Genomic DNA, 13,664 nt, shown 5'->3' with positions numbered 1-13,664 from the left:
TCCAAGTTCTCCTGATATAGGAGGGATTTCCAGAAGGTAACAGGTCACTACAACCGGAAATTTCCTGTGCTATAAACTATTGGTATCGGTATCGGATTCGACCCGGAACTTGTTAATTATTGGTTATATTAATTATGTGGAAAACAAAAGAGCCTGGAATGGTGTGACTTTAAAACAACACCATTGTCCTATATTAGTTCTATATCAGGTTGAATTCTTTGATTCATCGTTTTTGCGTCATGCCGGCTAACAAATTGGACCTCGTTATTTTAGTAGTATAGATATTTAGAGAACTCTGGATTATTTAACGAAAAAAATATCATCAAGATAACGGTAGGTATTGTTGAATGTATCAACCAAATGTAAAAATGACCTGTCTTTACTGAGTTTGGTCATAAACTGAGATTCATAGCAATACAGGAATAAATCTGCTATTAAAGGGGCGCAATTAGTGCCCACAGGAATACCTACTACCTGTCGATACACTTTATCGCCGAAACGTACATATATGTTGTCCAGGAGAAAATTTAAAGCTTCAATCATATCTTCACATTTCCAGTAATTGTATCTAGCATACTTTCCTTTTTCGTTACAGAAAAAAGGCTTTAAACGAGTTACAGCAAATAAATTTGCAATGAGATTTTTCAAAAGACCATTTAATTAAATATGAAAACTTTTCTTGTTAAGATTGTGTGGAAGTGTAGTGTAGAGAGTAGAAAAATCATAACTGTCAACAGAATTAAAAGGACTATCAAAAGCACTTATTTTATCTAAAACCTCTAAAGAATGTTTAACACTTTCACTCCTGAATTTTATTTTTTCGCAGATTCCCTGGCCGAAATTTTATTTGCACGAGCCGTTTGCCTGACCGGAATTAATTTGACATGTGCTACAGCAAAAACGACCTCGTAGTTTTGATCATTGAAATCTCAGGAACTGTAGCGAATTGTGCTGTCAAATTTTGATATAATGTAGATAAATAACTAAGGTAGAGCGTCCATGAACTTTTCAAAGAGTAACCAGCAGTTTACCTCAAAAAGTGTGTCAATAACGTAGATTGATCGATTCGGAAGATATTTTTTGGCATTGCATCACCGTTTAACGCGTTGACTTGTGTTCGGCAATATATTTCAAGCAATCGAGTGTTTGAAAATACAATTTCTATGAGCCACTCAATCATTTAGCTGCAAAAACCGTTTCCTGACAAATATACTTGTAAATCTAGCCTGTCGTTAACGTAGATTTTGACCGCAACTTGTCTACGTTTTGGAAAAAAGAAAGATAACTCGAGCTCAATAACGGACAACAACTCTTCCAGACAAATTATATAAAATTCCCCACGTGTATGAGTCAATTGAAAATACATTTAACTGCAGCAATAATTGATAGGATTACTTTACTTTATGACTTAAAATCACTCCAGTAATGCATTAATTCTTCCAAAATAATTGAGATGAAGCTTTCCAATAAAAATCTCAAATAAAACAAAAGGATTGTAACCATGAAGTGCAATTTTTTTAAGACCTAAACCTATTAAATTTCCTATGAATGTGATCCGTTTCATGTGGGTAGTATAATATAAAAAACATTGAAACATAAATAAATGTACTACAGGTAAGTAAACTTTCGGCCGTTTCTCAAGGAAAAAACCCTATTAAAAAAATATATGAAAATTGTAAAAAAATAAAATCTGAACAATATAAGAGTAAACATTTATAATATATAAGACAATATGATATTGATAACTACATAAACTGATGTTTGTTATAGCAGTACAAAAAAATGACAAATGCTGACAATTCATTTTTATTTTTTTTATTTTAATCAAAGTTAAATTAGTTACCGTAATCGCAGTAGAAGTAAAGAAGATTTTTCTCCTCATGATATGCAAACAACTACACAATAATTTCTAATCATGATATGCACACAGGCAGCTGCAAGTCACTGAAAGCTAGACATTTGAAATATATGTTTTCCTGCAGAATGCTTCAGTTGTTAAATACATTTAAGGAAAACTACACCAGTAAGTAGGTGAGCTGATAGTGTCCGATAACATTTGGAAGCGGTGAGATCTGTTTCATTTTCAGTTTATCATTATGGGTTGAATGGGAGAGTTTATATCAAAAATCAATTTTCAAATTGAGTGAGAACATGGAGAATAATGGAAACTGAGATTTTTTTATTTTTCTGTTTATGTTGTTGGGTTGAATGGGAGGGTCTGCCAAAAAATTACTTTAGTGGGGTTGTTATTCTATTTCCAGTCTATTTATTAATCGATTGTTTGCCTGACATCCAGCAGCAAATATTACTTACATATAAGCCTAGACATTAATGTGATATGAAGATTACCTGCTTTGTACTAGTCCAATACGGTGTTTAAATTTAACAAGCTGGCTTACAAGGTCACAAGAAGACCCTACTCTATTCACATTATTCTGACTCCAAATTGATCAGTCTTTTCTCTTACTCCATACTGTTATATGCTTGGGTTCTGAGGGAAGCAGCAAATATCATTTTAAGTGTTTTTTATTTTTTAACCAAAGGAGGTGTTTTTCCAGTGTCAAAAATTGTTGTTATCAAGCATAAACCAAGTGAAAAATTATCAAAAACGTGGTAATATTTGCATATCAACTGCATAAATGAACAAGACATCTAGAATATAGTAGTGATATACATGTGTTATGTCAAGAAGACTCGGTAGACCCCAAAACCTATTGCCAAAGAAAATGTGCACCCTCCAAAAAAATGTGGGAACAAGACTTGGTCTGGAAATCGATTTACATGTATAAGATTTATGAAATAACTTTTCATATGGCAAACAACAAATGCTTTCCCATTTCTAAATTGAACTTGTTTGTACAACATCAACAGCTGCAACCATGATCCTAGTCTACTGATATGGATAGATTTTTATTAAAAATGCTTACATGTTGCAAAATAGGCAAAACGTTTTAAACAAATTGTAATATAACTTTAGGCACCGGTCAATCATCTTTTGTGTTTGCGTGCAACTTGAGAGGGATGGGTTTTCCTTCATAATTTTCCAATTTTCCAGATAATAAAAAAAACACAATTGTTTTTGGTAACATACAGGAACACTATTTTTTATATAAAATACCCCCCCCCCCCCCCCCCCCCCAAAAAAAAAACCTCTGAAGATTCATCAGTAGTAGAAACTGCCGTATAATTTTTCCGTTTGGAAAAAAAGAATTTCACTTCCCTTCTGAAACAAATATATATTTTTTCACTTCCCTTCTGAAACAAATATATATTTTTTCACTTCCCTTCTTAAACAAATTTTTTCAACAAAATGAGAATGAAAACAATTTGTCATATAAAACAAATCATCTTGTCCTCATTTAAATTCTTTTTTACTGCCAACTGAATTTGTTCCCCTCCCTCCCCCCCCCCCCTTTTCGGTCCCCCCCCCCCCCCCCAAAAAAAAAAAAAAAAAACCAAAACCTTACCTTATGTATGCTCACCTAAAATAAAGACTTTTGAACACCTCTGTTAGATAAGGTAAATCATGGAATATTATGTATTCTCGATTTAAATATGAATAAAATTGAAGCATATTGTCTCATCTTTCAAAACCCCTTTTCTGTTAAATAATAACACACTGAGATGCACCAATACGTGTTTTTATTAACCGCACTATTTTTAGACTCAGTTGTCAATTTTGTTAATATCCGGTTCTATTTTCAATGAAAGTGGACTTTCGTTTTCTCGACCTTCAGACGACCAATTTGCTTTTCGTTGACAAGAAATAAAACCTGTAGCACCACAGCCTCCCCAAAGTGTATATAATGACAGTAAAAACTCTTATCCATTCGGTAATGAACGATTGACTGTCAAACGGCAGAGAAATAAAAAGTTACAGTCGTGCACCTGCTGACGACAAAGTCTCGATTTCGTGTTGTTTCACTATTATCCCTCTCACAACTCCAAAATATACGTACATATATTACTTTTGTACAAATTCAACTACTTTCATGACCGCAGGTTAAGTTTTCTAAACGTTTCAACTCGAAATGAAACACTTGACAGCGAATATTTTTGATTCCGTCATTTTGTTACGTCACGAGTTTTTTCTCTCAACATTCTTTGAAAAAAACATTGTGTTTGACAGCGTAAATACGCCCGATACGAATATATGGAATGCATTTCATGTTTATTTCTGGATCAACTATGTCAAGAAATTCTTTATAACGTTATTTTTTCTGTTTGCATTGTGACTGTCTAAAAATAGAAATTTGTGTATCCTTAAGGATACATTCGGCATCTGCACCGGTGTGCCAAAAAGATAATTTCGGCATGCGCACGAGGGTACCAAAAGGATACATTCTGTATGAAAGGGTTTAACACTCCCAAAATAATTAATACCATTATTTTCATAAGCTTAATTACAAAAGAAATAACAAGTTCTTTGATAGTAGTAAGAGAGGTAGATAGAAGCACTGACAGATTAGTAGTAGAACACTTACTAGATGTGGAGATGAAACGAAATTTAAATGGTTGTTTGTGTAATTTAGGTAAAAGAGGGACAAAAGATACAAGAGGGACAGTCAAACTCATAGATCGAAAACAAACTGACAACGCCATGGCCAAAAATAAAAAGACAAACAGACAAATAATAGTACAGATGAAACAACATTAAAAACTAAAGACTAAGCAACACGAACCCCACCAAAAACTGGGGGTGATCTCAGATGCTCCGGAAGGGTAAGCAGATCCTGCTCCACATGTGGCACCCGTCATGTTGCTCATGTTATTACAAATCTGGTAAATAGTCTAATTCGGTAAGTCACATTCGTGAAAAGGGAAGGGTATTGTAGTTACTACATAAGGAACATATCCAATATCATCTGTGAAACGGTTATTCAATAACGGTCAACAAACTCGTGATGGCGTCCGTAAAATTTACGAAGGGATGATTTCAACTTCACCATTTGGAACTCTTGGTTTAATAGCTTCCTTGTGAGCAGCAATCATCTATCAAGGAAATCATGATAGGAAACACAAGCCCGGGAATATCGTATCAATTGGGAGATATATACTCCGTATGCAGGCGCTGCTGAAATGTTGCTACATAGAAATGGAAAGTTCACAATGAGAAAGCTGAAATCATCTCTTTTGTCGTAATGTTTTGTTTTCAACCGACCCTCATTGTCAATTTCTAGATGTAAGTCAAGATATGAGGCATACTTAACTGTATCTGTAGTATTCTTTATCTCTAGTTCGATGGGATAGATTCGTTCAACATAGTCACCAAATTTTGTATTATTTAGTGAGAGAACACCATCTATATAGCGGAACGTAGAGTTAAAGGACATTGCTAACTTCTTATCTTTCTTCCTAAGAAGTTCCTGTATGAAGTCAGTCTCATAATAATAAAGAAACAAGTCGGCAAGAAGAGGGGCACTATTGGTTTCCATTGGAATTCCGACAGTCTGTTAAAAAACACGTCCTCCAAACGTAATCAAATATGCTGTCAATCAAGAAATCAAGCATCTTGATAATGTCAGTTTCAGATAATTTTTTGTTTGAATCAGAGATACTTGTATCTACGTTCGCCATTCTTTTTAATGAAACAAAGTAATACCAACTCTTTCAATTTGTCTTTTAGTTTGGAATGCGGAATACTTGTGTAAAGTGTAGAAAAGTCAAATGTTTTAATACTATTGCAAGATGAGAGAGTCTTAGATTGTATGTACTCTAAAAGATCTTTGGAATTTTTTAGTATCCACATCTCATTCACGCCACTTCTAGAATAGGCAGTTTCACAATTTCAACAGTTTCAAAGCCCGGCTTTGATTGCTGATTAAATAGATGTTAATAATTTAGAAAGAGGTTTCGTGGAGCACTTGGAAGACCCAGCAATATACCGTTGTTAGATTAGGTAACCAGTACATAGTCGGGACATTCAAATGTTCGGAAGAGTCTTGAAACTGGGTAGTGTCAGTGATATGCTTGTTTACAATTTGACTCTCTGCGGACCATACGGACCTGAATGTAGAAGAATTGATAATTCCGTTTTGGAGAACTTCCGTATAGTATATGCGTCACACTACTACTACATTATTGGCTGCTTTGTCTGCCGGTACGAACACATGTCAAACCGCTGCGAGTACTTGGAGTTTATTTTTATTCTAGAAATGGGTATATCATGGACCCTATTATTAAAATAGAATTGTTATCAAAATGAGATATACGAATATCAACAGTATTCATTATTTTATTCAAATAACTGTCTAGAGATTTTTATCAGATTTATCACGTTTACACCAATTTCTACATGAGGCAGACAGAGCGTTTTTAATGACCTGACGACACTATTTCCAATCTATAATAGATGGATGACGATATTTAGGTCCTTCGACGATGTTGATGTCTCCTGTAATGACATGACCATAGGGAACATATCTAAAACTAGATGTTTCACAGTCTCGAGTGGAAGGAGCATTATTTTCTATATTGACGTCTGATGTAACTGACGTATAATTAAAAATCAAACTTCTGCTTTTTTTTTTAAAGGAATACGAAATACTAGGTGGTTCTGTATTATCAAAATATGGAGGTATTTGGCTATATCGTTTATGATTATAAAGTTTATTAGATATCTTGAAGTTAGAATAAATAGTAAAACGGCTTGCCATAAGTTTCACTTTGGATACATGTTAGTTCTCTTATTTTATCCATATTCAAAATTAATTTTAAGCAAAAATATTTTTATTTGTATATATTACTGTTTTATATAATATAAGCAGTAGAGGAAATTTACTTTTAACATATACGTAATTAAATGTAGAAAATAACACTTGTTCGAGGAGCACTTTGGGTGTACATTATAATTTTCGAAACTATTTGGATTACTCCGTTACAATATCATTTTCTGGATGAGATTTTTTTTTATACCGGAGTTTACTACAAGATTAAACAACCTGCGATCAATTTAACAAAGCATCTTACGAGAAAAATTACTCTCAAGTCATGAACATTTAAGGAATGACTGTAATATTTTTTCTGTCTATGAAGAAATAACATCAAAAATGTGGTACACACTGAATAACCCGCGTTGCATGTTTTTTAAAAGTGTGAACCATATTTCCTTAAAATTTTATTCTAAATTACATTTTTTTAATGAGTAAATCATATGAAAACGTTGACGTCACGGTCCCATGACAAAATAATGTCTATGAGCTGATAGACAAATACTTTCAGCCAATCAGAAGACGTGCAACATCCAAAATTAAATTATTTCAGACTGTAGAACTTGCAATCAATTTTTCTGAAAAGACCCCCTGGATTATGACATTATACTATCGTTTGTAATAATATAGTTTTATCAATTATGCAATAAGCATTCGTTACTTTAAACAATTTTTTGCAATATATTTCATATATAAGACTTATTTTTTCTAAATAGAGATAAACAAAAATATTGTAAGGTAGGTTTTGGTTGGGTTGTTGTCAACTTGATACCAATAGAAGCAAAAATAAAGTCGGGTTTATTTTGTTATAATTTAATCTTGGATGTAACACGTCTTCTGATTGGCTGACATTTTTGTTTGTCTATCAGCTCATAGACATAATTTTGTCATGTGACCGTGAAGTCATCAACGTTATTTCATGATTTACTCCTTAAAAATGGAATTTAGAATTAAATAAGTACTAACCTAAAAAAAAATATGGTGCACACTTTTAAATAATCCGCTATGCGTGTTTTTCAGTGTGCACCACATTTTTGATGTTATTTCTTCATAGACAGAAAAAATTATTACAGTCATTCCTTAAATATCTTTTATGGTGAAGCGTTTTCATTTTTTGATGATGCAAACACAACTATTTTAATCAGAAATTTGCTATAGTTTCAACCAAGTTATTTTGCTCACCTGTTGAAAAACTGGCACCCAACTAAAAACCCACTGTTAGATATGCTTACTCTTCGGGAGCATCTGAGATCACCCCCTGTTATTGGCGAAGTTCGTGTTGCTCAGTCTTTAGTTTGTTATGTTGTGTTTTGTATACTGTTGTTTGTCTTTTGGTCGTTCTTCGTTTTTTTACGCCCGTTTTTGGGACATATTAGGGTATTATGGTATACCATTGTCCATCTGTCTGTCCGCCCGTCCGTCAATAACTCAAAAACACTTTCACCAATTTTCATGAAACTTTGGCGAATTGTTTATATCTATTGACGTAAGCCCCCTTTCGATTGTGATAAATTTTAGATTTTCTGTTTCCGAGTTTTGGAGTATTGGGACTTTATTCATAAAAAGGGGGAATTTTCCTGTTTTCGAAAAATAACTAAAAAATGCTTTGAGCAGTTTTCTTGAAACTTTGGTTACTTGTTTATATCTACTGAAATTAGTTCCCTCTTGTTTCTTTGTTTCTTTATTTCTGAAATGACGTTGAAAACTGTCAAATTTTCACACTTCAGACGGTTATAGAATTTTAAACGTTCATAAATCGAAGCCACAAAACTTAGTTGAACTTGAGGTAGCCTTAAGGGTGCCAAATTATGTTTTGTGTAATGTTGTTTGTCTGTTTGTCTTTTTTCTTTTTTAGCCATGGCGTTGTCCGTTTATTTTTAACTTATGAGTTTGAATGTCCCTTTGGTATCTTTCGCCACTCTTTTACCTAGTATATATATAGGCGCCCTTCATAAGTTGCGCTGGTTGAGTACTCATTTAGCTAAGCTGCTAGAGTAGCTTACTAATCCAGGGGCCAAGGGTTCAAAATCTGACTGGAACTCTTTTGGAAGGTTAAATGGATAAATCTGTAAAATTACAATTAATGTATAACTATATAACCTCCAAGCTGATTAACTTCTTCCAGCTTTCTTGATGATACATACTTTTCTTTAATTACAGATGCCAGCCCAGTATTTCTGGACAGGTGGATATAAAGTAAACTACGAATGGACTTGGGGCGTTAATCCGTTTAAGTTACCTTTTCTTGCTCCTAATTGGGCCTACAGACAACCTAACGGCGAAATTTCAGGAGAATGCATAGCAGTCAATAAACTCGATAAAAAGATGTACGACGAACGTTGTGAATCGAGATACAAATATGTCTGCAAGGAATCAGTATAGGCCTAGGGATTCAAACTATGTTATTAGAATACAATGTAATTTTGGTTGAAATAAAAAGATATTATTATATTTCTTTATATTCTTAAAGCAGATGTACAGTATATGGTAATCAGATGATGTGTGCATCCTTTATTAATTTCAAAATTATGAAAACCTTGCATCGAAAATGACTTTACATTTCAGTTCAAACTTGTAAATATATAATAGAGATTTAAAGGCAACTTCGGTATGTAACTTGTAATTAATATTAAAAGTAAACTAATATTTTTTAAATCATTCCCAGCAAACCCACAACATTTTAAAAACATTTTTTAAATGTCAGATGGACGTCTCTCACAAAATATTTCAATAAGATATCATTTAAACATAAAAAAAAAATGTTTATTTTATTGTTCTTGAAATGTTTTATTTCTAACATTTAAGTAAAATGTTTTTACAACATTAACAAAATATTATTTGCTAATATCTTTTATTCATGTTCTCAAACATTGTTCTAAAATATCCCTTAGATATTTCATAATATAAAAAAATAATATTTTCTTCAATTGGTATTTTATATTTTAACAACATTTAAAGTAAATATTTTCCAAATATCCAAAAAAAAAACATTCTGCAAAAAAATGTTTTACAGAAAATATAGTTTTGCTATTTGCATAAAATGTTTTATAACGTAAAATTAAAATGTTTTACATAAAACATCTGAAAAATATTAGCTAAATTTTTTCTATAAAATATTCTGACATACACATTACTTAATAGTCTTACTGATATTTTATTCAACATTTACGGATATAAAAATAACATTTTATTTAAACTTTATTCAAAACCTCACAAACAACGTTGTGTGGAATTAACTCGTTTTTTGGGATAATATATAGTACTACATTTCATCAATATCATGACAAGCAAGATACTATGGTTGAAATCCTTAATTGATATCTTGAAGATCCTTGAAGTCAGATTTTATTCCTTCTTATATTAAAATTCAAAAGAGTCAACATTTAATTAAGTAATAATGTATTAATAAACAATCACCTTTCTTTAATGTTTATTCATTTCGTTCGTGTATATTTTAGAAATTAAGAAATGAAAACTGTAACTGTAATAAGTTCAATTTTCGTATCGTTTATATGCCTCACGGAAAACCGACCTTTTCCGGAATCGACTTTTGTTTTATCACCGGAAATGATTTTGAAATTTGAATTTCGAAACAAAGACAGGATATCAACAAAGAGAGCCAAGAAAATTGTTTGATACGCGATATATACTTACTTGGTAAGAATGATTAATCTGTTAAGATGAAACTTGTGCATTCATTGTGTGTGTTCAATCACAATCAGAACCAAATTACATCTGTTTCTGGAGGTGCAGATCAAGGTTTTGAAAAAAGGGCGGCCCCTGCCCAAGGAAAGCAAACGTTTGGAGTGATACTTGTAAATAGTCTATACATTTATCTTATAAGTAGCTCCATAAGAGTGTCGGGGTCCCTAAATCCGCCAATGTTCAAGCATCTACGTACACCAATTATGAATTTGTTCATTGATTTAAAAAAAATATAAGGATATGTGGCTTGTGTGTTTGATTGCCAATACACCTTATCGCTATTTGTCCGCCATTACTGGCCATGGACATCACAAAAGTTCCCGTAAAATGTTGACGTCATATTAGAAAATATTTGACACCACAATTGAAAGTAATACACCTTATCGCTATTTGTCCGCCATTACTGGACATCACACAACTGTCACAAGTTTCCTTAAAATTTTGACGTCATCATAAAAAATATCTGATGCCACAATGGAAAAGTGATTGTTGTTTGACGTCAACAGTTCAAGCAGGATAGATTCTCGGGTCAAGCGGGAATAGCTATAAGGTGTATTATTGTATGACGTATGCTGACGTAAAAAGTTCAAGCGGGACAGATTTCCAAATACTTAAATAGCAATAAGGTGTATGAGACAGCTATCCACCAGAATTTAAATGACTTGGATAAAAGAAATTATAGGTCACTGTACGGCTTTCAAAACTGAGAAAACCAATGCCATATAGTCCACTTTGAAGCCTTGACAAACAAATGTTAAATTTTTCTCAACACAATTGAAACAAAACAACTAACTGCCTACATTAAATACACATTATGAAAAAGAAATTTGACAGACTTTAACCAACAGCAACTATTGCAATAAGCATGACTCAATACCTTGTTTCGGAGCCACACAAACAAGTTACAATAACACTAATATAAGCACCATTTGAAAATGGAAATATTTTTTCTAGTAAAATCAGTGTATGTATGTATTTGCAAAACAGTAAATTAAATTTCCCTTAACAGCTTAATGAACATTACAAAGACTATGTAAGACTTCAGTACAAGCAAGATAATATAAACTGTTGCTTAAAATTATATTTATTGCTTCATACACACAATGTACATACAATGTATCTTTTATTTTTTAAGAGGAGCTAAAAGAAAAGCCACAAAGGACAAGTTCAAAATGCAGGTTTACAATTTGGAAGTGGCGCAGGTTATTTGGAATGTCTACAACCTTTCAGGAGGATTTTTTTTTGAAGTAAGATTTTCAAACAGAATTACTGTTATTCCATATTTTATTCAAATATTTAGCATAAACAATGCATTACATTCAAGATTAAGGGCATACAATACAGAAAAGATATCTGGATATTTGAATAAATTATTTTTTTTGTGACAAAATAGAAACAAGTTGTTTATTTAAATCAATCTTTTAGTCCAACAGTGTGCTTTCATAAACAACATATTTGCTTTCCTTTGAAGTATTTCAAATACATATAAACAACATCTGTGTGTTTCTCGGAAGTTAAGTTATATTATTATCATCATTGCGAAAACAATGCTTAACACTTCAATAAGTTATTATGTGCCTATAGTATACTTCTAGGGCTGTATCATATGCCCTTAGATGCAAATGACAAGTTATAAAACTATGTCACCCTACAGAGTTTAACACTTAAAAAGGACAATAAGATGTTTAATGACATTATGTAGCAGGGCTTTTTAAAGGCCCCTACATGATACAATGCATTTAATGAAAACTAAAAAAAAACAAGAAAAACAACAGCCTGATTTATACAAAACAATAAAAGAAAAAAAAATATGATAGACAACAATCAACGAGTATAATGAAATAAGACTCTTGACTGGACTCATATCTAGTCTAAAGTTTTTTATGTGTTTTTTTTTAATAACTAAATGAAGTTCAGCGTGGCATATTGCTCTCTCTTAACACGGTCAGCCATTTATCGTCCTCTTCCGACAGATTATCATCGTTATTTGTTTCAAAACTTTAAAGTGGAGGGGATGTATATTCTTCAGGCAACATGAATCGTTCTATAATAAAGGAATGTGCAAGAAGTTTATATATGAATGTAAGATTAATTTTTTTTTTCAGAAGCATGGCACAGCAAGAAAAAGATATAAGACACTACAAGACATTCCAAGTGATTTTGAATAAGACAATTGATTGACTTTTTCAATGTATTCTTAAATAAATCAAATAGTTGATGTAAAATGGTGTTTTGTTCTCATCTCTTCAGCCAATTATCAATGATTATTGACTTAAGATGTAACCCTATTAGAAGTGTAGCGTTTTAGTTTAGAAAGAGAAGTTGTATTGAAAAATCTGAATTTGGGACAAGTTTTAGTCAATGTAACTTGAACTTGAAAATGTGTATAATGTTTGCATAATGTCCAATGGCATATATGTCATGCATGTTCGGGTTGACATATGCATGATGTGTATAAGATAGGTAATAAAAGTTGAGAGTGAAAAACTAATTATTATACTATTGTGGTTGGAATGTGGGCTTTCTTGCACTGTTTGTCGTCTGTCCACCTATACTTGTCGGATTTTGTCCAACAAATATTTTCATCACTGTTTTTCCCAAAACTGCTGATAAAGATGAGTTCATATTTAATGAGCTGCTTGATAGTGATGAACTGTGATGTGTGAACATTTTTGTATCTGGCACCTGTTTCCTGTTTGCATATACATTGTATTTCAAAATGTTGAATGTTCTCAAATTTTTCATTACTTTAATTAGTAATGCTGATGAACAGAATGACTTCATATTTGGTAAGTGGCTTGACCATGGTGAGTTGTGTCTGCCATTTTGGATGTGTCAAAATTTGTAGATACTTCTTGTTTTTAGAGACTTTGAATTGTGAATTTCATATGCTTAGAAAAACAACTGATTTATTCTTGTTTGTATATAGAATTAATCACTGTGTATAAATTAATTTCACTAATGATTTGTTATTTAAAAAAGCAGGAAACTCAATCAAAAGTACAGAAATTTTTATATTGATATGATCTAGATATCAACCAAAAACATCTTCTTAAAACATTTTGAAAACATTTTTTAGGCACAGTCTCACTTGCAAGAAAACATCCAAAAAACCTTTTTATAACATTATACAATTATGGCCCGTTGAAAAGGTGAATATCCAAAATTGTCAACACGAGATGGTTATTTCACTGAGGGCGCAGCCCGAAGTGAAATAACTTTTAAGGGTTGACAATTTTGGATATTCAT

General features: G+C 32.2%; 1 protein-coding gene and 1 long non-coding RNA gene across 2 annotated transcripts in view; both read left to right on the top strand.

Moving 5' to 3' along the window:
- The window catches only part of LOC127721340 (lithostathine-2-like), a 128,502-nt gene extending 119,341 nt beyond the window's left edge, over positions 1-9,161 (top strand). The window contains exon 5 of the mRNA XM_052228095.1: positions 8,871-9,161. Coding sequence (XP_052084055.1) covers positions 8,871-9,092 — 222 coding nt within the window. The 3' untranslated portion in view covers positions 9,093-9,161. The remainder of the gene's footprint in view (positions 1-8,870) is intronic.
- A 2,174-nt stretch (positions 9,162-11,335) lies between these two features.
- Positions 11,336-12,640, top strand: LOC127721348 (uncharacterized). Its single transcript, XR_007991168.1, has 2 exons — positions 11,336-11,662; positions 12,521-12,640. It is a non-coding gene; the product is annotated as an uncharacterized LOC127721348 (long non-coding RNA).
- Positions 12,641-13,664: the final 1,024 nt, after the last annotated feature.

This window comes from Mytilus californianus, unplaced genomic scaffold (assembly GCF_021869535.1).
Source record: "Mytilus californianus isolate M0D057914Y unplaced genomic scaffold, xbMytCali1.0.p SCAF_12, whole genome shotgun sequence".
In the NCBI taxonomy this organism is placed as follows: Eukaryota; Metazoa; Mollusca; class Bivalvia; order Mytilida; family Mytilidae; genus Mytilus; species Mytilus californianus.
Note: the sequence above shows the minus strand (reverse complement) of the source record. Positions and strands in the feature narration are given on the sequence as shown.